The sequence below is a fragment of the Hyperolius riggenbachi genome, chromosome 4 (genome assembly GCF_040937935.1).
Source record: "Hyperolius riggenbachi isolate aHypRig1 chromosome 4, aHypRig1.pri, whole genome shotgun sequence".
NCBI lineage: Eukaryota > Metazoa > Chordata > Amphibia > Anura > Hyperoliidae > Hyperolius > Hyperolius riggenbachi.
In genome coordinates, this window is record NC_090649.1 from 340045636 (window position 1) to 340072172 (window position 26537).

At 42.8% G+C, this 26537-nt stretch overlaps 1 protein-coding gene across 6 annotated transcripts in view; it reads right to left on the reverse strand.

The window, feature by feature from the left end:
- SCAF8 (SR-related CTD associated factor 8) overlaps positions 1–26537 on the reverse strand; it is a 593726-nt gene that overhangs the window by 419441 nt on the left and 147748 nt on the right. For all 6 annotated transcript variants that reach the window (XR_011019400.1, XR_011019399.1, XM_068231893.1 and 3 more), the window contains 3 exons: positions 16341–16471; positions 13256–13429; positions 1624–1697 (listed from right to left, as the gene is read on the reverse strand). Coding sequence is in view for 4 of the 6 variants with exons in the window: in XM_068231893.1 (XP_068087994.1) it covers positions 1624–1697; positions 13256–13429; positions 16341–16471 (379 nt within the window). In the remaining 2 variants the exon portion in view is untranslated. The remainder of the gene's footprint in view (positions 1–1623; positions 1698–13255; positions 13430–16340; positions 16472–26537) is intronic.

The following is a 26537-nucleotide window of genomic DNA, read 5'->3' on the forward strand; positions in this document are numbered from 1 at the left end:
AAAAAATAATACACCTTTATTTCTAAATAATATATTGTCACCATACTGTGTACAAGGGACATCATTTACGGTATATGTTGTGATAACCAGGACAAATGGGCAAATAAAATGTGTGGGTTTTATCTATAGTAATATTGTTTATTTTAAAACTATAGGGGATGGAATTGTACAAATTGTGTATTTTTCCCTCGTTTTTCACCATAAAATGTATAGAAAATCATTTTAATTAACTTTGGCACTGCATTTTTAAGTTGAATACCCCAGTTTACCCTCCATGATTTTTGCATTAGTGCGAAGAATCTTCACAGCATGTGAACATAAGCCAGTAATGACACATCGGTGCAAGTGACAGGTAATAGATACGTAACATATTGTCCCCACAGTCTATCAAATAACCGGCTTTTCATCAGGCAACCTGTCCAACTTAATGCCAAAAATGTGTGCAGTCCGGCAAGACAGCTAATTTCAGCACAGGGCTGCGCCGATGATTTGGGACGCTCAGTGACGGTGAGTTCAAATTATTAAAAAATTAGGTAATTCAACCCCTGGCAATGTTCGTTGCCCAAGTTGTCTCCCCCCCCCCCCCCCATCCCAATTCCGAGTTGGGTGAATAGTATTAACACCACTCCAGACTTTGAGCAGGTGCAGGGTAAGCCATCTTTCGGCTTCCCCGTGCTGCAAAATTTGGCAGCCGCAAATTTAAATGTATGCCACTCCAGAGTGCACAGATTTTTGGCTTGAAGATGGGCAGGTCGCCCGAAACAGCTCTAGGACAGTGTCTGTTGCCATAATGTAAAGGACAGAGGATGCTTAGGACTGGAACTCTAGCTTGATCCACTTTACTGCAGTCTACGTTACCTGTGGCAGACAAGTTATTTGATGGACTGTGGGGATATTTAGTTACCTATCTTTTACCTGTCACTTGCACTAGTGTCACTATCGGCTTATGTTCACATGCTGTTAAGATTCTTTGCAATAAAGTAAAAATTTATATTTGCAAGATACTTTGGAGTGTGCAGATTTCTGTGGTACTACGGTTTATTGTTCCACTTTGTGCTCTGGTGGACTGACCATTTTGCACCTAATACGTCAGAAAAGCGTGGCCAAGAACCCCTTTCCATTATTGTGCCAAAAGGTTAATGGTCATGGCCCTTTAACAATAGAAGGGTTGAGATATGCAGTGCTTGCTCTGACATCAGAGAGGTAGCTGAAAACTGCATGTTGATTACAATAGGGCTGTGGAGTCGGTACAAAAATCATCCGACAGTCTCCTCAGTTTATGAAACTCTGAGTACCCAAAATTGCTCCGACTCCTTAGTCTAATTTTTACAAAGGCTATGGACTTGGTTCGAAAATCATCCGGCTTCCGATTCCTCAGTTTATTAAAACCACAGACTCCGACTCCAGGTACCCAAAATTGCTCCACAGCGCCGGATTACAAATCAGTGTCCTCTATTCATACAACTGAATTATTTTGTAGCAGGTTTGTAAATTCCTCTCAATATTTTCTGAACTCTAAAATGTCCTGAATTTAGACCAAGTAAAGAGTATGACAATATTAATACAAAATTACTAAATGATATGGTACGTACGGAATCAGACTCCTAAATATAAAAGACTTACATTGATGAAGTCTCCTTTTTTGGTTCATCACTCTGGCCAGTGTCTTCCCCAAAATCAAACCGGTCAATTAATTTCTGAGAATAGGAAAAGTGATTCTGTAAACTCTGTGCACACAATAAGCACTATTAATCTTTACTTTCGGCAGTTACAAGTCCATTAAAGAGAAAGTACAGTAATTTAATAAAATTAATAATTTTTATATGCATTTTTTTTATAGCAAGACAAATTTAGTGCAGATGAATTTTAGTTTGAAAAAACAAAACAGGTGACAGGCTTTTTTACCTCTTCACTTTGCAGTCATAAAACCGTGCTGAGAAAACAGTGCTGTTGCTGCACCTTCAGGCCTTGTACACATTGCGTTTTGCTTCCGTTCGCGTTAGGCGTTTTTTGAAGCGTTTTTTTCTGTCAGATTCCCGGCGCTTGGGTGGGCGTGTTTTTTTTTTTTTTGGGGGGGGGGGGGGGGGGGGGGGTTAGCGGTTTCCAACGCTTTTTCCCAGAGCGTTTTGGTAATTCACTCCCAGTGAACTCTTTGATCCGGAAAAAAATTTCTTAAAAATGCGAATGCAATCGCTCCGCTTTGTGAGCGTTTTGCGTTTTTCCCATACCTCCCATTATAGCAAAAGCGGCCTAAAATGGCTCAAGCACCGCTTTTGAAAATGGACAGCGCATGGAACACTTAAGTGAGAACTACACCTTAGCACAACACGGTGTAGCTGCTTTCTGTGCGCTTTAAAAAAAAACGTCAGCTCTTAAATTTTTCAAAAACTGCCTCTACTGTAAACAAAGCCTGAGTGTTGCAAGTGTCCATTAGGGATGATCAATGAGATGCAAATTCTTCTGAAATTATGCATATTTTTATGCACATATATGCAGCTTGAAAAAGGAATAATCAGTTTAAACCTGGAATTAAATTGATTGGTCCATTTTCAAACCATGCATTTGGATAAAAACTAAATTTGCATCAACAGTAAAGAATGTTAAAATTCTGCTCTGTTAGTATTGTCTTTCCCTGGGGTCATGGTGCTTGTTAGTGTTACAAGGTCTCAGGTGTGAAAGAGGAGCAAGAGTTTTAAATGTAGTGTTATTGCTCTCAAGCTCTCTTATACTGCCTAGCCTCTGTTGCTATCTCAATCGGACCTAAGTTCCCCCTGCGCTCTGCTGTCCCCAATAAATCCGTCCGCATGCCTTCCCTCCAATCAGCGGGGAGGGAAGGGACGCGGGCGGGGACCGGAGCTATGCAGGAGGCGGGGGGAGCGGCGAGAGTGACACTACATAGGTAAACACAGCCCGCTGCGTGACGACAGCGCGGCTGCGATTTATGGGGGACAGCAGTGCGCATGGGGGATTGAGATAGCAACAGAGGCTGGGCAGTATAGGCAGACGCAGCCTCTGTATGCATATAATCTTAGAACCCCACAGAGTTCTCTTTAAGTCATGGGTGTCAAACTCAAATATAAAGGGGCCGAAATTGTACACTGGGACCTAGTCGCGGCCAACCTCAATGTCTACTGGCCACCTTCCTCCCTTATAAAGTTTCCAGGTGTCTAATGACTGCCCCCTTTAACTGCTATACAGTTACGTTTTGTCTAGAGGTCCTCCCTCCCCTATAGAGTTCCCTGGTGTCTAGAGGCCTCCACCCTCCGCTATATAGTTCCCTAGTGTTTTCCCTACCTTCCTATATGGCTTCCCTGGTGTTCTAGGTGTTTCAGGTGGTGTTCACCTCCACTATAGCTATATCTCTGATGGTATAGAGTGGGCCAAACATAATGCAAAGTGGGGAAACCACTTGAGGGCCAAATTGAATGGCTCTGAGGGCCAAATTTGGCCCACGGGCCGGAGTTTGACATGTATGCTTTAAGTCAAAGTGGTTACAGCAGGGGATACAGAAGCTGAGGACATACTGGTAAGTGGCCACATACATCCATTCTAAGCCAAAACAAGAAAACTCGTTGAACAATTAAACTGATGAAAACATGAACAGGGAGTGGGGTAAACCAGCCAATGTAAAGTTCTAGTTATACTCCAGAGGATTGTAACCAGCTATCTGGATTATGTAGTTAAAGAGACACTGAAGCGGAAAAAAAATATGATATAATGAATTGTTTTTGTACTATGAATAATTACTAGAAGATTAGCAGCAAAGAAAATCTTCTCATATTTTTATTTTCAGGTATATAGTGTTTTTTCTAACATTGCATCATTCTCTAATATGTGCAGATTACACAACACTCAGCATTCAAAATGATTCTTTCAAGAGCAGTCTGTGAACTAATGACCTTTCCTCTGGCAGAGAAAAAGAAAACAGTTGAGATAATAAAAGTCAGATAACAGCCCTCTCCACGACTTTGAAAGTTGTAGAGCTTAATGGCTTTTTTGCATAGAGATAACAACTGGAGTTTCTTAACTCTTCCTGTACTGGAAACAATTAGACTGATGTATCTGATCTTATTTTTTTTTCTTAGCTGTACTACACATACAAATCATAATATCATAATTTTTTTTTCGCTTCAGTGTCTCTTTAAGTGGACAGGAGTGCCAGTCTAATAGAGAGGAGACTGGCATATTAGTGGACTGTGGTATTCTGCCTGCTGGGAGTAGGCAGAGCACCTGGGAGGGTGTAAACTGAGTAAAAAGAGTGTGTGTGTGGGTGGGTGGGTGGGGGGGGGGGGGGGGGGGGGGAGGTAGGAGAAAATGTAGAGAAAGGAGAAAAAAAAGATTACAGAAGAAAAGGGGGGCCCATCTCACAGGCTAGTAATCAGTGTATCCTCCAGTGAGGGATGTTCAAATTTAATCCAGGGATCCCAGATTCTTTCAACTTTCTTATGGGTATCCCTGAAGATGCTAGTCAATTTTTCATTGATCATGTACGGGTTCATTTTAGATTTAACTTCCCCAAAATGTAGAGTTTTTTTCCCCCCAATCCTTGGCAATTGTCATAGTAGCTGACGAGAAGACCAGAGAGGCAAATTTATTTTGAGGAGTAAGCACATCCATTTTCTCGTGTAGCAATGCTTGCCATCTTGTGTCTGGAAGAGTCTAGTTAATTGGGCCATCGTTGCCGCTTGGTAGTACGAACATAAGCGTGAGATGCCCAAGGCACTGTCAAACTTCTGGGTGAACATTGTCGATTTTTGTATTCTAGGACATTTACGGTCCCAAATAAAGGTCATTTGCTCTAAAAAATACAGGGGTAATGTTCAGGCACCTTGACTGGAAGTGTTCGAAAGTAGTAGAGGAGTTTAGGTAGAAAGGACATTTTCATAGAATTGATCTTACCTAGCCATGATAAGGGAGCTGAAGTCCATTTGTCCATCAGTGATGACAGTGATTTCAAGAGACAGTGGTAATTGGCAGAAAAAAGGACTGCATAATTAAGGAATGGGCATGATTCCTTGAGGCTATTACGGCATTGAGGATCCATAGAAATGCTCATAGGTTTAGATTTTGCTACATTGATATGCAAACCAGATATTTTAGCGCAGATTTCATAGGCTTTGAGAGAACTTGGGATTAATATATGAGGTTGTGTTAAAAACAACAAGGTGGTGTCCGTGAACATAAGTAATTAATGATGCACGCCTGCTCAATCTACCCCTTTAACATTATCGTAGTCTCTAAGGAAGCACACAAAGTGCTCCAGAGCTAATATAAAAAAGCAAGGGGGACAAGGGGCAGCCCTGTCTGGGACCCCTCTTAATCAAAAACATGCTAGAGCTATGTGCCAAGTAGCTTAACGAGGTGGTTGGGTTGGAGTACATACACTTAATCCAATTCAAAAAATGCGAATTCAGTGTTTGCTTGAGGTATGCCCAGGACAGGGTGTCAAAATGCTTTGAAGAGGTCGAGTGCCAAGGCAACCCCTGGGATTTTCTTTGAGTGTAAATAGCGGGTCAAGAGTATTGTCCTTCTAGTGCTGTCCTCAGCCAGTCTCCCTAGGACAAATCCTAGCTGGTATCTATGAGAACTGGGAGGACTTTATTCAATCGTAGGGCTAATATTTTGCCTAGTAGCTTAAAATTGATGTTAATAAGGGAGGTAAAGCGGAATTGATGGGCTGCATAGGAGTTCAGTTCCACTTTAGGCCGGCTTCACACTGCAGATTGGCGGTGCCAAAACCGCCAAAAACAGGACTTCGGGAATTGCGGTAATCCCCGAGCTAAAGTAGGGGCTGAAAGATCTGACATTTTCTAATAGTATTGGATCGAAAAGCCGTCAGGGCCAGGTGTTTTGTTAATTTTAAGGGTCTTAATAGCAGCCTGGACTTCAACTGCAGTGACGGGAGCGCTTAATGGGAACCTAAACTGAGAAGGATATGGATTTTTCCTTTTAAAGTAATACCAGTTGCCTGACTCTCCTGCTGATCCTGTGTCTCTAATACTACCAGCCACAGCCCCTGAACATGCATGCAGATCACGTGCTCTGAGTGAAGTCAGACTGGATTAGCTGCATGCTTATTTCAGGTCTGTGATTCAGCCTCTACTGCAGCTAAAGAGATCAGTCAGACTGCCAGGCAACTGGTATTGTTTAAAAGGAAACATCCATATCCCTCTCAGTTAAGGTTCCCTTTAAGCTGGTCGAGGATTCTTGGTTTAGTTTAGGGATAGTGGTTTGATCTAGGAAGTTAGATATATCCCTCTCAGAAGCTTCAGAGGTGTTGCTGTATAATTCGGTGAGGAATTTGTCGAAGATGTCCATATAGGTAGAAAAAAAACAACTTTTGTAAGAAATAATACCTTTTAATGGCTAACTAATAGAGTTAAATGATGCAAGCTTTCTGGGATCTAGTCCCCTTCTTCAGGCATATTTCCAGATGTAAGCTGAAGTAAAACACTGATGCAGATAAATGGTAAACACGAAGATGACAGTTGACAGTCGAAGATGTCCACAAATTTGCGTGGGTTAGCAGTGACCTAGCCCGATAGGTCTCAAACCTTAAAGAGACTCCGTAACAAAAATTGCATCCTGTTTTTTATCATCCTACAAGTTCCAAACGCTATTCTAATGTGTTCTGGCTTACTGCAACACTTTGTACTATCACAGTCTCTGTAATAAATCAATGTATCTTTCCCTTGTCAGACTTGTCAGCCTGTGTCTGGAAGGCTGCCAAGTTCTTCAGTGTTGTGGTTCTGCTATGCACTCCCCCCTCAGGGAGGAAAGAAACACACAAATGATCTCTTGAGATTCAAAAGTAAGGCTGTATACAGCCTGCTTGTGTATGGATGTATTTTCTATGTGTGGACATGCTGTACATCAACCTACTTCCTGTTTTGGTGGCCATTTTGTTTGTTTATAAACAAACTTTTTAAAGCTGTTTTTAACCACTTTTAATGCGGCGGGGAGCGGCGAAATTGTGACAGAGGGGAATAGGAGATGTCCCCTAACGCACTGGTATGTTTACTTTTGTGCGATTTTAACAATACAGATTCTCTTTAAGCTCATGGCGGTGTAAAGGATGTTTTTTCAGACATTGGCTAATAGAGTAAGGGGCATGTTGGCATTATAATAATACATCTGCCTCCACCATCGTAACTGCTGTTCCACTCTGTTAGCATCAACTCTAGTTCAGCTCGGGCATATTCTTTTTAGTCACAAACTGAATCAAAACCAATTACATTTTTGCATATTTTGTACCAAAATAAAAGACTTACAAAGTGACAGAATATCAAAGAAAATACATATATTGTTACTGTAAGAACTTGTCTTTAAATATGTATGCCATGAGGGTATATTACTATTATTTTTTGCAAATAAGGTCTTGTAATTATCGATAGTGCACAATGAGAAAGCAAAAAACACAAACATACATTGTACTAGAAACATAATCCAACTGTTGTAACCAGGATGTATAAGCAAATAACATTTGTGGGTTTAACTTGTAGCTAGCACTGTTTATTGTAAAGCTATAATGAATGTAATTGGAGAAATTGTGTTTTTATATTTTTTCCACTTATTTTCTCTGTAAAATGCATAGAAAATAAGGTAATTACTACACAAAAATATCACCCACTAAAAGCCTAATTTGTCCTGAAAAAAACAACAATATATAGATCATTTAGGTGTGATAAGTAGTAATAAAGTTATTGGTGAATAATTGGGAGAAGCAAATATGTAAAAATTACCCTTGGGCTGAAGTGGTTAAAAGGATACATAACCTGAGCAAAGCTACCTAAGGTAAATCACAGAGGTATGTTCATTTGGGATGCACATCCCTAAAAAAAAAAATGTGACTTTTGGCTAAAGTCAAATTTTCAAACAGTAAGAGGCAGGCTTGCTGTGATGTTCTCTCCCATCACCTAGCCATTTCCTTCTCTTCTCCACTCTATTCACTCCCCTTAAAGCGAACCTTAACTGAGCGGGGGTAAAGAGTTTCACTTACCTGGGGCTATTACCAGCCCCCTGCAGCAGTCCGGTGCCCTCGGAGCATCTCTGGAATCCTCCGGTCCCTTGGGCTGAAGTGGTTAAAAGGATACATAACCTGAGCAAAGCTACCTAAGGTAAATCACAGAGGTATGTTCATTCGGGATGCACATCCCTAAAAAAAAAATTTGACTTTTGGCTAAAGTCAAATTTTCAAACAGTAAGAGGCAGGCTTGCTGTGATGTTCTCTCCCATCACCTAGCCATTTCCTTCTCTTCTCCACCCTATTCACTCCCCTTAAAGGGAACCTTAACTGAGCGGGGGTAAAGAGTTTCACTTACCTGGGGCTATTACCAGCCCCCTGCAGCAGTCCGGTGCCCTCGGAGCATCTCTGGAATCCTCCGGTACCTTGGGCTGAAGTGGTTAAAAGGATACATAACCTGAGCAAAGCTACCTAAGGTAAATCACAGAGGTATGTTCATTCGGGATGCACATCCCTAAAAAAAAAAAATGTGACTTTTGGCTAAAGTCAAATTTTCAAACAGTAAGAGGCAGGCTTGCTGTGATGTTCTCTCCCATCACCTAGCCATTTCCTTCTCTTCTCCACCCTATTCACTCCCCTTAAAGGGAACCTTAACTGAGCGGGGGTAAAGAGTTTCACTTACCTGGGGCTATTACCAGCCCCCTGCAGCAGTCCGGTGCCCTCGGAGCATCTCTGGAATCCTCCGGTCCCTCGCTGTCACTTAGTTTCGTTTTTGACGGCTCACCAGTCGGCCGGCCGCCATGCGTATTATTGGAAGCATTTCCTACTGCAATTAGCGATGTTGCGGACCGCAACGCGTACAAAAATACGCGTTGCCACATTCCGCACGCATAGATATGCGGCAACGCGTATTTTTGTACGCGTTGCGGTCCGCAACAGCGCTAATTGCAGTAGGGAATGCGTCCAATAATACGCATGGCGGCCGGCCGGCCGGCGAGTCGTCAAAAACGAAACTAAGTGACAGCGGGGGACCGGAGGATTCCAGAGCGGCTCCGAGGGCACAGGACTGCTGCAGGGGGCTGGTAATAGCCCCAGGTAATTGAAACTCTTTACCCCCCGTTCAGTTAAGGTTCCCTTTAAGGGAATAGGAGGGTGCTGGGAGGGAACATCACTGCAAGCCTGCTTCTTCCTGTCTGAAAATTTGACATCCGCCAATAGTCAAAATTTTCAAGGAGCGATTACAGGGACTGGGGGGGGGGGGGGGGGGGGGACTAGAAAAGTAACGGACAACACACAGAGGTATGTGGATCCAGCATGAACATACCTCTGTGCTTACCTTAGGTAGCCTTGCTTGGGTCTAAGGGCCTGTACACACTGCTGCGCTTTTAAAATCGCATGCGTTTTTTTAATCGCAAGGTCTTTTGAAAAATCATGAAAATCGTGAAGACCTGTACACACTGGTGCGATGTGATTTTTCTATTTTCATGAAGGCTTTGCGATTTAAAAATCAGCACAAGCGCAGCAGTGTGTACAGGCCCTAACGCTAAATTTAGAGTCCATTAGAAAAAGCGGTTTAGTAATGCTTTGGTACGAACAATATGAATTCCCCACCAGGCACACAAAGAGCCTCTCTCCCTCCTACGTTTTAGCCCTATACCTAACTCCGCTTTTAAAGCCATCAGAGATAGGCTGAAAGCTAGAATGACTCGTCTGTGATCTATCCACGCAGAAGCAACCTCCTAGCCAGGAAAAACTGAAGCGTGCCAGCCAAGTACATCCGTAGTTAAAGTGGACCCAAATAAAAAATACAAGATTTCAGAAATAAAATCTATTTTCTAAATTATAATAAATAGCAGCCTTTTTTCAGCTGCATGATGACACATATAAAATATTTTACATTTATTGGAGGAACCCCTCCCTTCCTTTCAAATTGCCGGGATATTTCCGGCAAACTGGTGGAGTAGATGGTGTCCGGCAATGGAGGAATTGCTAATGGCTGCCCCCAGTATAACCCTAGCTATGAAAAGAGAAGGGTGAAAAGCATGCACTGAAATGATCATAGGCTTGAAGGAGTGTTTATTTATCTTTGTATGTGTCAGAGTGGTGCAACTAAATATTTTTAATTAAAAAAATGTTTGGTTTGGGTCCGCTTTAACTTTTCTTCCATGATGGCACCATATTTGGACAATCTGCTCTGTTGAAAAGCCTTTGAGTTCTGTTTGATGTTCACAATTAGCCCCTTTGATTGCTGAACTAGTTAGACTTAAGGCCCATACAAAGGTCTGATTTTTTGGAACGTTCAGACGTGTGTATGGGCCTTTACATAAAAAGACAACACATTTCACAGGACCTGCAAGCTTCCTCACGTCAATACGAGACGGTGTCTGAAATAAAAGCTTGTACATAGGCTCCAATCATAAAAACAAAAGATACATGAACAACATTAAAATATAAACCTAGCATTGAACTATAAAATATACTACAATTTCTCATGCTGGGGTACAGGGAAAAGCCCCAGCTCAAAATAAATTTAACCTTCTGTAAGCCACTGCAAGCTAGTCCACAAATAGACACTGCCCCAAGGAGGTTATTATCAATGGAATAAACTCTGCAGATTTACAGTTTATTTACCCAAACAGTATATTGCAATTTTACTGTTAATCATCAATGGAGCATCACAACTCAAACATTTTTTTTTATACAGTCACCATAAGGATTTTTAGTTTTTTTGCTTTTGTTTTTTAATACATTTTACTATAGATGTGTATATGTTTTAGCAGTCTATTACAACTCTCAGCTTATGATTTGAACGCTTAATGCTATTTTTAGTTTTACAATTGAATATATGATATACAGGCTTTTTATATATTTATATACGTGTTTATATTTATTTTGAGCTGGGGCTGTTCCCTATACCCGAGCATGAGGAAATTGTAGTACATTTTAGATGTCTACGCTAGGTTTATATTTTAATGTTGTGCAAATATCTTTTGTGAGCCCATCTACATGTTTTTATTTCAGACACTGTCTTTTATTGACCCGAGAAAGCGGGCAGGTCCCATGAAACATGTCTTTATTTGTGTCTAATAAAAGTCTTAACCTCTTATCATGAGGTTATCAACCTCTTATGTTACTTACCTCCACTTACTACATATTGTTTCACAAATGGGTCGTCTCCTCCCCTGTCCCGGGGTTACCTCTACGACTACATCCTTTGTTTTTCCTAGAGTGCTACTCATGTTGACCCAACCAAGTCATCATCACTGCGTGGCGATGGTCTCTCACTACATGCCTGAAACTGCCTATAGCAACCGACGTTTGTGAGTAGTTATTTCTTTACAATTCCCAGATATACTACACTATTGGCTCTCCTGGTGCTCTTTTTCTCTCCGATGCCTGGGTTTCCAAACCTGAAATTCATCCACCAGCCTCCCAGAAGGTCACAGACTTGGCGATTCAAGAATTTCAAGAAACTGCTTTGCTTTAATAAACTCCTGGGTTGCTTTGGCTGTATGTTTTTGGTTATTGTCCATCTGTATCATGAAACGCTGCCCAATCAATTTGACTGCAGTTAAGCAAACAGTATGTCTCTGAACACATCAGACTTAATTTGGCTGCTTCAGTCCTGTGTCATACCAATAATAAACACTGGTGTCCCAGTGCCAATGGCAGCCATGCACCACCAAGCCATCACACTGCCTCCACCACGTTTTAGAGATGATGTGGCATGTTGTGTATAATGAGCTGTTCCCCGCCTTCTCCATACTTTTTTTTTGCCGTCATGCTGGTAAAGGTTGATCCTGGTTTCATCTGTCCAATGAATGTTATCCAGAACTGTGCTGGCTTTTTTTTTTTTTTTTATTAGCAAAGTCCAATCTAGATTTTCTATTCCTGAGGCTTGTGAATGGCTGAATAGAATTTTTGAACTGACCTTTGTCAGTCAAATGTGTACAGTATGGACTGAACAGAACAGTACCTACTGTACCTACTGCAATAGGCAGATTTAAAAGCAAAACTGAAGCCAGATAAAAAAAAAGTTAGAAACTTACCATTTTAGAGGGTAAAATCTGGATCCTCCAGATGCTTCCCTCTGCTGCCGTTTGAGACACTCTTTTTGCACCCACCCTCCCCTCCATGTAAGAGCGCAGCTGCACTGCAGAAGTGCCAGTAGAGTTCATGCCTGTGCAGTAGCATGGAGCCTACGCTGAGAAAAAATAACATGAGCAAGCAACTCTTACATGGAGTAATATTTAACATTAATGAAAGGTCCCATGTAAGGAATGCTTCGAGGAAGCACCACTGGACTATACAGAGCATTCCCTCTACTGAGGCAAGTATCCCAACCTTTTATTTCCACTTCAACCTTTAAAGAGACACTGAAGCGAAAAAAAAAAATGATGAGATTATGATTTGTATGTGTAGTACAGCTAAGAAAAAAAACATTAAGATCAGATACATCAGTCTAATTGTTTCCAGTGCAGGAAGAGTTGAGAAACTCCAGTTGTTATCTCTATGCAAAAAAGCTATTAAGCTCTCCAACTATAGTCGTGGAGAGGGCTGTTATCTGACTTTTATTATCTCAACTGTAATTGAACTGTTTACTTTTCCTCTGCTAGAGGAGAGGTCATTACTTCACAGACTGCTCTGAAAGAATCATTTTGAATGCTGAGTGTTGTGTAATCTGCACATATAGAGTGATGCAATGTTAGAAAAAACACTATATACCTGAAAATAAAAATATGAGAATATTTTCTTTGCTGCTAATCTTCTAGTAATTATTCATAGTACACAACCAATTCATTATATCATATTTTTTTTCGCTTCAGTGTCTCTTTAAAGGGAAGGTCCAAGCAAAATAAAAAAATGAGTTTCACTTACCTGGGGCTTCTACCAGCCCCATGCAGCCATCCTGTGCCCTCGTAGTCACTCACTGCTGCTCCAGTCCCCCGCTGGCAGCCGCATTGCGTACATTTTTACGCATTCCCACTAGTGCAGGAAAATTAACATACATTTTTACGCGTTAGTGGTGCAATGCGTAAAAATTTACGCATGGTACCACTAACGCGTAAAAATGTATGTGTTAATGTTCCTGCACTAGCGGGAATGCGTAAAAATGTATGCAATGCGGCCCGCCGACCCCCGAGGTCGGCTGGCTGAGTGACTACGAGGGCACAGGATGGCTGTATGGGGCTGGTAGAAGCCCCAGGTAAGTGAAACTCATTTTTTAAGCCTGAAGTTATATGCTGTTAACACAAAATAATTATTAAAGATAGCATGGTGCATGCATCATACCTTGCTGAGAGATACACTTTGCTCCAGTGGATTGAGTGTGTTTGATGCAGCAGCGGCTGTGAGCTGTGCGGTTAGCGCTTGTAGCTGAACTACAAGACCAGCATCTAATGCTTGGAGGAGTGAGGGCTGAGGCTTTTGTTGTTGCACATGTAAAGACTGAACCAGCTGTTGAAGCTGTAAATGAGGTAAAAAAACAAAACAAAATAAAAAATTTTTTTTATAGTTTATCACAAACAGACAAAACAGACAAAAAATATACTTTAGGGTCTACTTCTATTAGGGGCTGCTCACAAGTTATTAGAAATTGTGTGTGTTGTGCAGAATTGCAATTTTGGGTACGTCACATATCTAATGTATTTCAATGGCATCACATTAGACCTGCATTTTTCTCTAGCTTTTTTCCATTGCATTGCAGTGATGCGAAAATAGTAAAAAATGCAATTTTTATATGGAAATTGCATCCAATTTTTGAAGTTAATTAGATACATTCTAATGGAAATAAACTTCACTGGTATACATGGAAGAAAAAACTCAATCTGAAAATCACATATAAAACAAGTACAAAAATCGCAGAGGGAGAGAAGTGACAGGACAAAACAGAAAAATTGCAAAAACCTTAAAGACTTTTTTCATTAAATTGTATTGTACACAGCTGAACTGTTTCACCACTTCAGGAGCACAGGTTTACACCCTCCTCCCAGTGACCAGGACATTTTTTTACAATGCAGCACTGCGTAGCTTTAACGGTTTATTGAGCAGTCAAACAACTTAGCACCCAAATTAATTTTACCTCCTTTTCTTGCCCCTAGTAGAGCTATCGTCTGGTGGTCTCTGATTGCTGCTGCAATTTTTTTTTTTATTATTATTATTATTATTACAATAGGTCTTAAACACTATTACGTTTGTGGCGTCTCCTTGAGTAAAAGGGACCTCCTCCTCCCTTCCACCCCTTTCCTCCTTCCTGCTCAGCTCCTGTTGCTGAATCTTTTGGAGTGCTACAGAAGCCTCATCAGATCCTATCTCTCCATCCCAAAGATCCTTCAAGCTGTGGAATGGCTGAAACCTGAATTCCCCCAAACCCCAGGAACCCCCCCCCCCCCCCCACTGTTGGCCCCTGGTACAATATTTTCATCAGATGTGATCTTTCAACACTATGAACGTATTGTACAGTGCAGAGTTTGGAGAAAATCAACGATTCTTTGGTCAATTGGAACTGGAAATTCTGTTGATCCAAAAGTTGAATCAAATTTGAAGAGAAAACATGCCCTAGCCAACCTGTTTATGGGAACAATCGATAATTACCTTCAAATTACTTTCGTTTGTAAAAAGTGCATCCAAAGATCACATCTGATGAAACAATTGTACTGTTAACCACCTTAGCGGTATGGACGAGCTCAGCTTGTCCATTACCGCCACAGTGGATTGCTCAGCCCCTTGTGGGTCTTTTTTGACAATTTTTTTTAAACACGCGGCTAGCACTTTGCTAGCTGCGTGTTTCACTCGATCGCTGCCGCGCCACGATAGAGGCCGCCCCCAGATCCATTGCGCAGCCTGGCCAATCACCGCCAGGCCTAAGGGGTGGATCGGGACTCCCCCGGACGTCACGACGTCGATGACGTCATTCCGATCATCGCCATGGCGATGAGTGAAGCCAGGCTGCGCAAACAGGAAATCCCGGCAGGGAGGGGATATCATGATTAAAAAAAAAAAAGTGAAAAAAACCCACCCGCGGCCGAGCGCCGCAAATCAATCAAACGTCAGGGTGGTTAATGGGCACCATGATAAAGCTTGTCTGACGTATTCTCAGTGTACAGCGCTGCTGCCCTCTAGAGTTTGCTGCCTTTAGGTGGCCACACACCATACAATTAAAAGATGCAATTTTTACCAATTCGATAATTTCAATTCAATTTTCCCAAAAAAATCAAGAGCTTTTCTTTGTTTTCGTTCCATAAATCCAATCACTTTGCGAGGTTTTTTTTTTCGATTTTTGGATATTGGACATGTTGGAAATTTCAGACCAACTTTATCAAGAATTGTATGGTGTGTGATGGATTGTCAATTACTTGATGTACAGTTCCAGTCAATTTTTTCTGAGCTTTCAATTATTTTATTCATGATTGGGTAAAAATTGAACATAGGTGTGTGGTACATAGTGACTAATTAGTCAGAAAAATTGATTGCTATTCTTGAATTGAACAGATATTTAAAAAAATTGTATGGGGTGTGGTCACCTTTAAAGTGTACCAAAGATGGTACACTGACCATTATTTATACTCACCTGGGGGCTTCCTTCAGCCCCATCAACACCAGGGCTTCCCTCACTGTCATTTTCAACCCTTCCATTGTGGTGTTACAATTCACAGTAATCTGGTCTGACACTGCCAGTCGTTGCCTTCCACGCATGGGCGGCCAAGGAAAGGAGTGCATCGAGGGGTGTGCGTGAGGCAGAGCCGCACATGCGCAGAAGGCCGCAACTGGCAGGATTACCAGGAATTAAAGTGGCAAAATGGAGGGGCCGGGGAGGTAAGCCTCGGTGCTGATGTGGCTGGAGGGAGACCCAAGTAAGTATAAATAAAGGCTAAGGAAACCATGTCTGGTTTCCTTTGATTACAATGACAAAAACCTGAATCAAGTAACTCAGGCAGCAAACTCTAGGGGGAAGCAGTGCTGTACACTGTACACACGGTTGCTGACTCGGGAGAGCTGAGAGTGAGTGTCCTGCCCCTCTTCATTAGTCTTTACTGCTCTGCTGGCTGGCCCGGCCTCCTCTGCTTGTACTGCCTATAGGAGATCCATGACAGCCAGGCAGTCACCAGAATTAGACAGGCCGAGCCCCCAGTGCAAAAGGCCTTGGGGGAACACTGCACAGTGTTTTAACACAATAAAGCGCAGGTACTTTTATCATTTTTCTTTGAAAGCACACAGAAATGCCTTTTTTTGTGCACTCTCAGGTTTTTAGTGTTAAAAAGGCCTAAAAAGTACACATTTAATTTTAATAACATTTGTTTTTTTTTACCCCCCCCCAAATAATGGTCATAATGTCACAATTTGAAAAGATAGTCTATATCTTTAAAATAAGCATTACCTGTTGTCCCTGAGGGCTTTGTAAAATCTGAGCCACTGCAGCTAGAGTGTCCGTACTGGTTATCTGTGCTATCCATGGGTCATTTACTACAGGAGCTACATTTGCTGGAGTCACTGGAGTGGCAGGCGTCCCTTGTAGGGGAAAAAAAATACATAAAGAAATCTTTCAGTTGTCTAGTTCAGTACATGCTAAAACTGCAGTTGTGGCAACTGAAAACAGGTGAATAAATGTAGTTGCAGACTGAAAGCAGAACGGAAATAATTGTAAAAATACTTGAACTCGCGATTTAAAAAAAAACTTCTCTGGATGCTTACAGACAGCTCCAGACTTTGTCCCCCTTTGCTTGAAATCCGCCACTCTGAAGCAGTTGCTGAGTTTAATTGTAATGTAGGTACAGTGTTCCTCAACCCTTTGATCAAGACCCACCAACAGTGCATGTTTTGTGGAAATCCAGAGGTTAATCAGCTCTGCTGAGACACCTATTACCTCACCTGTGCATGTTTGTGGTTTTCTGCAAAAAGTACTGTTGGTGGGCCTTGAGGACAGGGTTGGGGAACTCTGATGTAGACGACTAAGTGCATCTGCACAAAGCATTCCCTACAGAGTTTAGGGCTCTCTCAGAGTCTGAGGAAAGAAAGGATGCATACACAAATCCACTTTTGAAAGTCCAACGATTGTAAAAATTGTACCACTTCCATGTAAAAGTCCAAAACAGATTTTGAATACTATGAACAGATTGTGTAGGTAAGCTATCAAACTTCATGGAAGTGGTAAAATTGGGCAATCAAAATTGGTTGTGTGCACCAGGCTTAAGAAGAGTAAGAGACAGGAATTAAACTTTGCAACACTGCACTACTCAACACAGTATACAGCACAATATTTTAAGGGACCGATTGTATAATTACATACTTCTATGGATCCTAAAGCCAAGTAAAGAAAACGTTTGTAGTGCGATTCTCATACTGCGCAGGACACTTTTGTGGATGAGAACCCGAACAAGGATACGCGTGGCCCTGGGTGCACAGGCGCCCGCAGATTCCCAGTCGCTAAAACCAAACTAAGTCACGACAGGGGAACAGAGGATTGTTGAGGACCGTCGTGGGCACAGGACGGCTGCAGGGGGCTGGTAGGAGGCACAGGTAAATGAAACGCTTATTCTTTACTTGGTTTTAGGATCCCTATAAAGCGGAATATAACCCAGAATATCTTCATTGCTCTAAAAGATTATTTACAGCATATAATATACTAACAATGTTTTTTTAGTAAAACAGCATTCAAAGGGTTACATCACAGGGCTGACTCTTTATTCTGCAGGGAGAACCCGCATCCGAACTGCTGTTAAGCTTATCTTGTGTACACAATCTTTACTTGATACATTTATGTAAACATTCTCTGGCTGTGCAGGACTTCAGCTGATGAGTCCTGGGGTGAAACACAGGTCAGAAATCATTGGTGGCTGCATTCACAACAGAGTTACAACAGTTATGAATAAAATGCACCAGCAGCTTTAAAAATAAATTAACTGAACTTTGGGACGTTATAATGTCTAAATGAATAATAATGCTTGTGCACAAAAGCAAATATGATAATTGCATGGGTTACAAAAAGTAGGAAAACACGTTTTTGTTAAAAATTTTGTCAGAGTTTTAAACCCGCTTTAAGCTTTCTTTTAGGTTTGACAGTCACAAACGTATTATTTTTGTAAAGGATATAATATAGCGCAGTATTGATGCACCTGTATGTGTAATCTCAGTTTATTGCACAGTTTTACCCCGTTGTATATGTTGGCAGTGAAGTCACTTGTTAATCCTTTAGAACAGGTAATTGAATCACATGTAACTACTCTGTAGAGAAAAATAGGATATAAAATTCTAGTATTTTATATCTGTAAGTACCACATAGTTTTCGGTTACAAGTACCTAGAAAAATAAAGGTGTTTGACCAGTATCAATTAAAGTGAGTGTTTACCATTTTAAAAATAAAGTCGGATACTCACCTAAGGAGAAGGAAGTCTCCGTCCTAATGAGCCTCCCCTCTCCTCTCCCGGTCCCGCGCAGGATCTCCCGTGGCAGTATTCGACCAGTTCGGTCAAATACTGCCACTTCCGCATGCCGAAAAGAGCTTTCGGAAGCCTTCGGGACCACTCGGGCTCCCGAAGACGGGCCGTTCGATACTACGCATGCGCGAGCGCCCTCTATGACGCACTCGCGCGTGCGTAGTATGGAGCGGCCCGTCTTCGGAAGCCTGAGTGCTCCCAAAGACCTCCGAAGTCCCTGCGGCGGTGGACGCAAACGGGGGAAACCAGCGCAGCACCGAGGGCACCGGGAGAGGAGAGGGAAGGCTCATTAGGACCGAGCCTTCCCTCTCCTTAGGTGAGTATCCGACTTTTTTATTTTTAAAATGGTAAACACTGGCTTTAAGCACAAGTCGAATATCCTGTCAATAGTCTCGATTTGAACCAGCTAGATAAAATACCTAGGAACAAACATAATAATATCCTAAAACCGTGCATAAAATAGAGTTTGTCTCTTAGGCAATGTACACCATTGCCTCCAGCAGTTAGACCATTTTAGCAGTTTCATCAATGAGAAAAATAAAAATAATGTGCCTACCCAACATCCTCCAACTAATCTCTAATTCACCTGTTTAATCACTTCGCATTCCAAGGGTTTCTTCCTTTTAAAGGGGCATTATAGCGAAAATGATGCTATTCCCTTATCCTCAGCATCAGCTGTTTAATATTGACAGCATATTTTTCTCCATAGAGCATGTGTTTAAAATATATCTCCTAACAGCACTTCTGGGCTGTACACATCTGACCTGTATAATTACATAAGTTGGTCCTGATGGGAGAGCTGACAGGGATTGTTATCTGCTCTCCGCCTTCCGTTTCTCGCACTTACTGTGTTGTTGCAGACTTCTGACATACCTAAATAAACAGGCTCTACATATTGTGATGCTGGTAGGAATAGAACCCGTTTATATAGTTACTTTTTAGCTGTGAGAAGTCTGCAATAACAGTGTGTGAGCCTAATAAATAAGCACTGCAAGAGGAGACATGGAAGGCTGACCGCAGTGATCAGATTGGAGATAACAGTCCGTCCCCTTCGGATGCCCTGTCAGAACCAGCTCATGTACTGTAATTACCATGTACTGTAATTACACAGGTCAGATGTGTACAGCCCAGAAGTGCTGTTAGGAGGTATATTTTAAACACATGCGCTATGGAGAAAATTATGCAGTCAATATTAAACAACTGATCATTTTCGCAATAGTGCCCCTTTAAAGAGTAACGGTCAGGCCGCAAAAGCTAATTTAAACCTCTATTCTCCTGTGTTAAACAGTTTAGAAGGAAGCCAAAAAGGAAATACTGAAGTTAAAAATCTCTCTTACTATGATGTGTGCTGAACAGCAAGGCTGGTTATTCCCAAGCTCCTAAGGAGGCCGGCAAAACGCATAACATATACTGCAAAGCATTCTGGGGCTGCTGCTTCTCCCCACTGCACTACCTTGGGTCCTCCCCTTCATTTCCCTATCACGCCCTAAGGCTGCTTTCACAGTGGGAAGTTACAGGCTCATGTTACAGCAGCTTGTAACAGCAGCATAAACTCACAGCACTGAAAAATCACAGGGCACATGTTCCGTTAGAGTATACTGCATGAGTCCGCTATTGTTCCTAGCCACATGGCTAGTTAATATTCACTGCACAGTAGTGTTGTCCAGATCATGAACCATTAGGATCTTTTTTATGAGTGGAATCATCAGGAAGCAGGGAGGATATGACATCACAATTGGCTTCATAGGAGACAGACAAACATGGAACCTGCCATGATCTGTCAGGAGCATCATTCTCTGCAAATACTATATAAAAATTCTGTGAAATCCAAACATGGACAGTGAAATGCATATGTAATGTAAGTACAGCCAATATTTAGCTACTGATATATGTGGTTTTTTTTCTCGGATACCCTATACCTAACAGCTACTCTTTAAGATTCCCAACCATTTTAACATTTCAGCTGTCATTATTGATACAGCAAAACTTTTTATTACTTATGCCTTCAGAGTGATACATATGTAGTTTTTTTTTCAGGACAATCTAAGCTTTCTTTGGGTAATATTGGTTTTCAAAGATTATTTAATTTCATAGGGAAAAATTGGCGTGAAAAAAAAATACACATTTTTTTCATATTTCACCCTTCACAACTTTCACGACAAGTGCCAAAGTTATAAAACATCTAAAAATATGTTACTTATTTTTTCCTAGTTACAATGATACCCTATGTGCTTTATTTCATCACTAGTTGGGAACTTGGAGTACTATTATCGCCAACTTGTGTGTCTGTACCAGGGCTGTGGAGTCGGTCCAAAAATCCACCGACTCCGACTCCTCAGTTTAGGATTCCACCGACTCCGACTCCACGACTCCTCTAATTTGCATATTACAATTTTGTTGATTAAAAGTATGTAACATGAAATTCGTCTCTTGACTGCCAACGCTTAGGAATTTTACAAGACAACTGAAGTGAGAAGGATATGTAGACTACTATATTTATTCGCTTTAGACTAAAACTAGTCCTTGGTAAGAGTACTTGTAAAAGGTACAAACCGGAACAAAGAACATCTATCAGGCCCTAGGCAATGTAAGTGTGGGTACATGTAAGAATGATGTGCAGGTATTCTGCAGGGGAATGAGGAGATTGTAAACAGACAACACCTCTGTGTTCAATGTGCACAGCATTCTCAGTGGATTCCCTGCAGCTCTGTGGGGATTGCATATGTAGAGTATAGTACTACTGTGTAACAAAGTAAACCTGAGACAGATGAAATTAAAGTTTTATACATAACTGGGGCTTCCTCCAGCCGCCTTCAGGATAATCAGTCCCTCGTTGTGCTCCTCCACCACCTGGATCTTCTGCTATGAGTCCAGGTACTTGAGCCAGTCAGGCGTAGTGCACATGCACACACACCGCCGCCAGGAGCATACTACACCTGTGCAGCACTATTGCGCAGGTGCAGAATGTTCCTGGCTGTGGGAGCGGCATGCGGCTGGACAGCGCTGACTGGCTGAATTACCAGGACTGATAGCAGAAGATCCGGGTGGTGGAAGACAGTGAGGGACTGATTAGCCTGAAGGGGGTTGGAGGAAGCCCCAGGTATGTATAAAACTTTACTTTTCACCCGTCTCAGTTTCCCTTTAATTTGTAGTCACCAAACCAAATTTTAATAACATATCAAATTATTTGATTTCATCAGCAAAGGGAGTGCATACATTTGCATAAATCAGCATCAATGCAGAATTATTTCCATCTCGTTGACCATCTCTATTAGTGACATGGCTAACCATCAGGCTTTATACTTACAGCATACATGTTAGTGTATATAAGAGATTCCTGTGTACACATCATATATACAGTCACAATCAGATATGTATATCTGACTTTAAAAATACGGGGACTGTTTTATTGAAGCAGCACAAGTAACTAATTTTGATTGGTTTATTTCATTTTTGTAGACTAAGCACAGCTATTACTGTATATATACATTATTTTTAATGACTATTATCTGAGAAATAGAACATTTTATCATATTTTCTATTTTAATTAGTTACAAATTCATTAGGAGTCGGAGCATTTTTTCCCGACTCCAGGCACCCAAAATTGCCCGACTCCACGACTCCGACTCCACAGCCCTGGTCTGTACTGATTGGATCAGATCGCTATGGTGTACAATTTGGGGACCCCAGTGCTGTACAGATACATTGCTAGGCAACAGCACAGCAATGCATCTGTACAGTGTCAGGTTCTGGAACTGTTGCCCTAACAATCACTATGGGCGGCAGACATTACAGGTGTTCACTAAGAATAAGTGAACCAGGGGTTTAATTCGTTAGGTAGGAGTTCATATTTTACTTTGGGGGGAGGGGGGGGGGGGCTCACTATTTTTTTTAAAGAGATAAAAATAAAAAAGGCTACCTGATCAGGGGGCTGAGCCGATCAGGTGGCCACAAAAAACGCAGCTCCTGTGGGCCCACCTCTGGAATGAGAGACTCTCTCCTTCACAGCGTGCAGGGAGGCAGGGGAGCGGCAGGGGGTGCGCCAGGGAGAGAGAGCTGCACAATGGAAGCTCTGCAGGAACACCCCTGGCGGGATTTTAAACAGGGAATCCCTCTCTCCTGTGTTCATCAAATATAGTCAATCTCGGGGGGCCATAGCGCAGCGGTGGAGGGGCAGAGAGCGGTGGTGTGGGGACACAGAGGCATGTCATGAGGCCGAGAACATGCCTCTGTCCCACTGTCCCATTCAGTGACAGAATTTGAAAAAGAATACATAAATTGTTACCTTGTGGGCTCCACTTTTTAAATATGTAAGCCATGAGGGTATATTACTGTTTTGTTTTTTCAAATAAGGGCTTGTAATTATTGCTAGAGTACAATGAGAAAACAAAAAAAACACAATATAGAAATAAATTCACCTTTATTCCCAAATAATATACTATCTCCATTCATTGCACTAATAATTTAAATGTTGGGATAACCAGGACAAATGGGCAAATAAAACGTGTGGGTTTTATCTACGGTAGCAATGTTTATTTTAAAACTATTGCGTATGGAAATGGAGACAGTACTTTTCATTTTTTCCCTTTAAAATGCATAGAGAGGGCGCATGCACGGCGCCAGCATAACGAGTCCCACCTGCTGTGAGCTCCGCTCTGAACCCCAACAACTTCCTTTAATGCTGGCTTAGAAATCAGGAGACCATAAATAAAATTACTAAGATCCAAGATTCAGCTGCCCAGATAACTTTTGACCCAGACCGTATTTATCAAGGCTGTGAAGTTGGTACAAAAATCATCAGACTCCAAACTCAGACTCCTCAGTTTAAGGAAACCACCGACTCCAGGTACCCAAAATCGCTCCAACTCTGACTTCTTAGCCTAATTCTTACCGGGTTGTGGATTTGGTACAAAAATCACCAGACTGACTCCCAGAGTTTGTGAAACCACCGACTCCAACTCCAGGTACCCAGAAACGCTAGCGTTGCGGAAAACGCTGTATTTTTGCTAATAAAAATCTATGGGCCGCAGGAAAAAAATTCATATAAACAACGCATATGCATTTTATATGCGTGCGTTTTCAAAAACGATGGTTTTGTTGCATGATATACAAAAACGCACCAAAAATGCACATAATGAAAGTCATTGTCAACACCTATCGCCTACATCATATCCATCTTTAGCGCTCTGGAGTTTATGCCACTATAAACATTCTCTCCAGTCTCTGATAACCGAGATCCTACATAATCCAGACTTTATACCAGGTTTGCTCCTTCCTCCTTCAAATGGTGGTCGCTCCACAATTTTACCACTGTAGGTAGATTTGTACGGGCCTCTAAAATTATGACCTTACAACATTTTATTCACAATTCCTATCCGCCTACCACTGAATTGTTTCGACTTCAGCAGATATTTCATTTTTTTGTCTATCTTTGCATCACCTCCTGCTGCTTATTCCTATACCTTTTTCAAGGTAGTGTGCAAAAATAACTCACTTGAAAAGTGTTTAATATCCTCTTTTTTTTTTTTTTCCGCTTAACCACTTGGGCGGCCCATGGGCGGCGGCAAAGTGGATGCCTTAAGGACCGCAATACGCCTGACGGCGGCGGGTCCTTAAGGCGTGTCCGGGGAGCGATCGCGTCATCTATGACGCGCGCTCCCCGTGGCGAAAGGTCCCGCCCACCTTGCCTGATACCCCGCCGGCCAATTAGCAGCGCCGGCGGGGTTTAAAATTACGATCTGGCCAATAGAAATGTATAATACACTTTGTTTACATGACAAAGTGTATTATACAGGCTGCCTCCTCCTCCTCTGCACGCAGCTTCGCACGGATCGTCCGAGGAGGAGGCAGCCCTGTACTGAGCAGCACACAACAGGTTTATACACCCACAGACCCCCCGATCGCCCACCCCAGCTCTCCGGACCCCCCCCCCCTGACCACCCCAGCACAGCAATAGTTGCACCCAAGCACCCCCTAATAAACCCATCAATCACCCCCTGCCACTATCTGCCGGCGCTATATTGTAGGTTAGGTCCCTAACTGCCCCCTAGGGTCCCTTGATCACCCCCCCTACCCTCAGATCCCCCCAGACCCCCCCCCAGCCCCCCACCCCTGTATACTGTATACATCTGCCTCACCCACTGACCACCTGTCTATCACCCCTTGTCACCACCACCCATCAGAGCAGACCCTAAACTGTCCCTTGGGGGCACCTGATCACCCACCCAGACCCCCAGATTGTCCTCAGACCCCCCCCCCCCCCTGATAACCTCCCCAGTGCATTGTTTACATCTATTCTCCCCTGTAATCACTCACTGACCTCCCATCGGTCACCCCCTGTGTCTGCCACCCATCAGATCAGGACCCAATCTGCCCCGTGCGGGCACCTAATCAACCCCCCTCACCCTCAGATCGCCCTCAGACCCCCCCCCCCCCCCCCCAATCACCTTCCCAGTGCATTGTATCTGATTGTGCTGTCATTGTATTTGATTGTCCCGTAATTGTATTGGATTGTCCCGTGATTGGCCTGTGATTGTCCCGTGATTGGCCTGTGATTGTCCTGTGATTGTCCCGTGATTGGCCTGTGATTGTCCCGTGATTGGCCCGTGATTGGCCCGTGATTGGCCTGTGATTGTCCCGTGATTGTCCCGTGATTGGCCCGTGATTGGCCTGTGATTGTCCCGTGATTGGCCTGTGATTGTCCCGTGATTGGCCTGTGATTGTCCCGTGATTGGCCTGTGATTGTCCCGTGATTGGCCCGTGATTGGCCTGTGATTGGCCCGTGATTGGCCTGTGATTGGCCTGTGATTGTCCCGTGATTGGCCTGTGATCGGCCCGTGATTGGCCTGTGATTGTCCCGTGATTGGCCTGTGATTGGCTTTGATTGTCCCGTGATTGGCTTTGATTGTCCCGTGATTGGCCTGTGATTGTTTCTGATTGCTTCTGATTCCCCACTCGCCGCAACCCCCCTGTCACTATCCTAGTGATCTAAAAACAGTGATCAGTGGAAACTGTCACTTTTTTAGTATCACTAGTGTTAGCAGTTAGGCCAGTTAGCTAGGCCCCTTTGTTAGTGTCAGTTAGTGCTCAGCCCACTGCACCACAGTCACTAATTAGCGTCATCACTGTCGCTAATCAACATTGTTACTATATAGTATCTGTAAGTGATCATTACTGATCGCAGTCAGATCTATTAGGGTCACTAGGATCCACTAAAAAATGCAGTGTTTCCCCGATCAGGTCTGATCGTTCGCCTGCACTTGCGTTCAGCCCACCCCACCGCAGTGACAGAATTTTTTTTTCTGATCACTGCAAAAACCACTGTACACTAGCTGTGCACTGTAAACATCAGTTTTGATTTTTTTTTTATCAAAACTCAGTGATCACAGCTTTCTACCGCTCAAATACTCCCTTTCGCTAAGTAGGTGCTCTTTTTTCTGGGTAGTCTCAGAGGAATACCCCCTAAATTTAGCAGTCCACCATGGCAAGAAAGGGGTATTCCGATGATGAGGTGCTCAGGTACATGGCCCAGTCGGATGAGGACGATTGGGACGAACCATTCGACGAATCATCTGGGTCAGAGTTTGTACCTGAATTGAGCATTGGCTCACTGACCGATAGTGTTGACGAGGTTGAGGTCCCGGCTAGAGCCAGGCGTACCACACCCCATGTCGTTGGACCGCAGGTGGCGCAGGATCAGCCTCAAGGGGAGCAGAGTGGTGCTCGTGCTGGTCTGAGATTTCATGGTGGGGCAGGCACCAGCAGCACAGCATCTCCTGGACCTAGAACCAGTACTTCCGTACACCCTGGTGAAGTGGCGAGCACCAGCGTGGAAGTTGAAACTGGTTCGGTGGCACGTGTAGTAACACCCCAGTCGCAGCCATCAAGTAGACGGGCCCGTACTACCCCTAGTTTACCAGAGGTGCTGGCAAATCCAAATTGGCAATCCCCTGATACCGCCGCACCCGTACTGCCCCCTTTCACCGCCCAGTCTGGAGTCCAGGTGATGACAGATAATCTAGGATCGCCCCTAGACTTTTTTTTATCTGTTCATCACCCAGGATCTCTTAGACCTAGTTGTGGCAGAGACCAACCGTAAAGCCACACAATTTCTAACCGCCAATCCGAATGTCTTCCTTGCC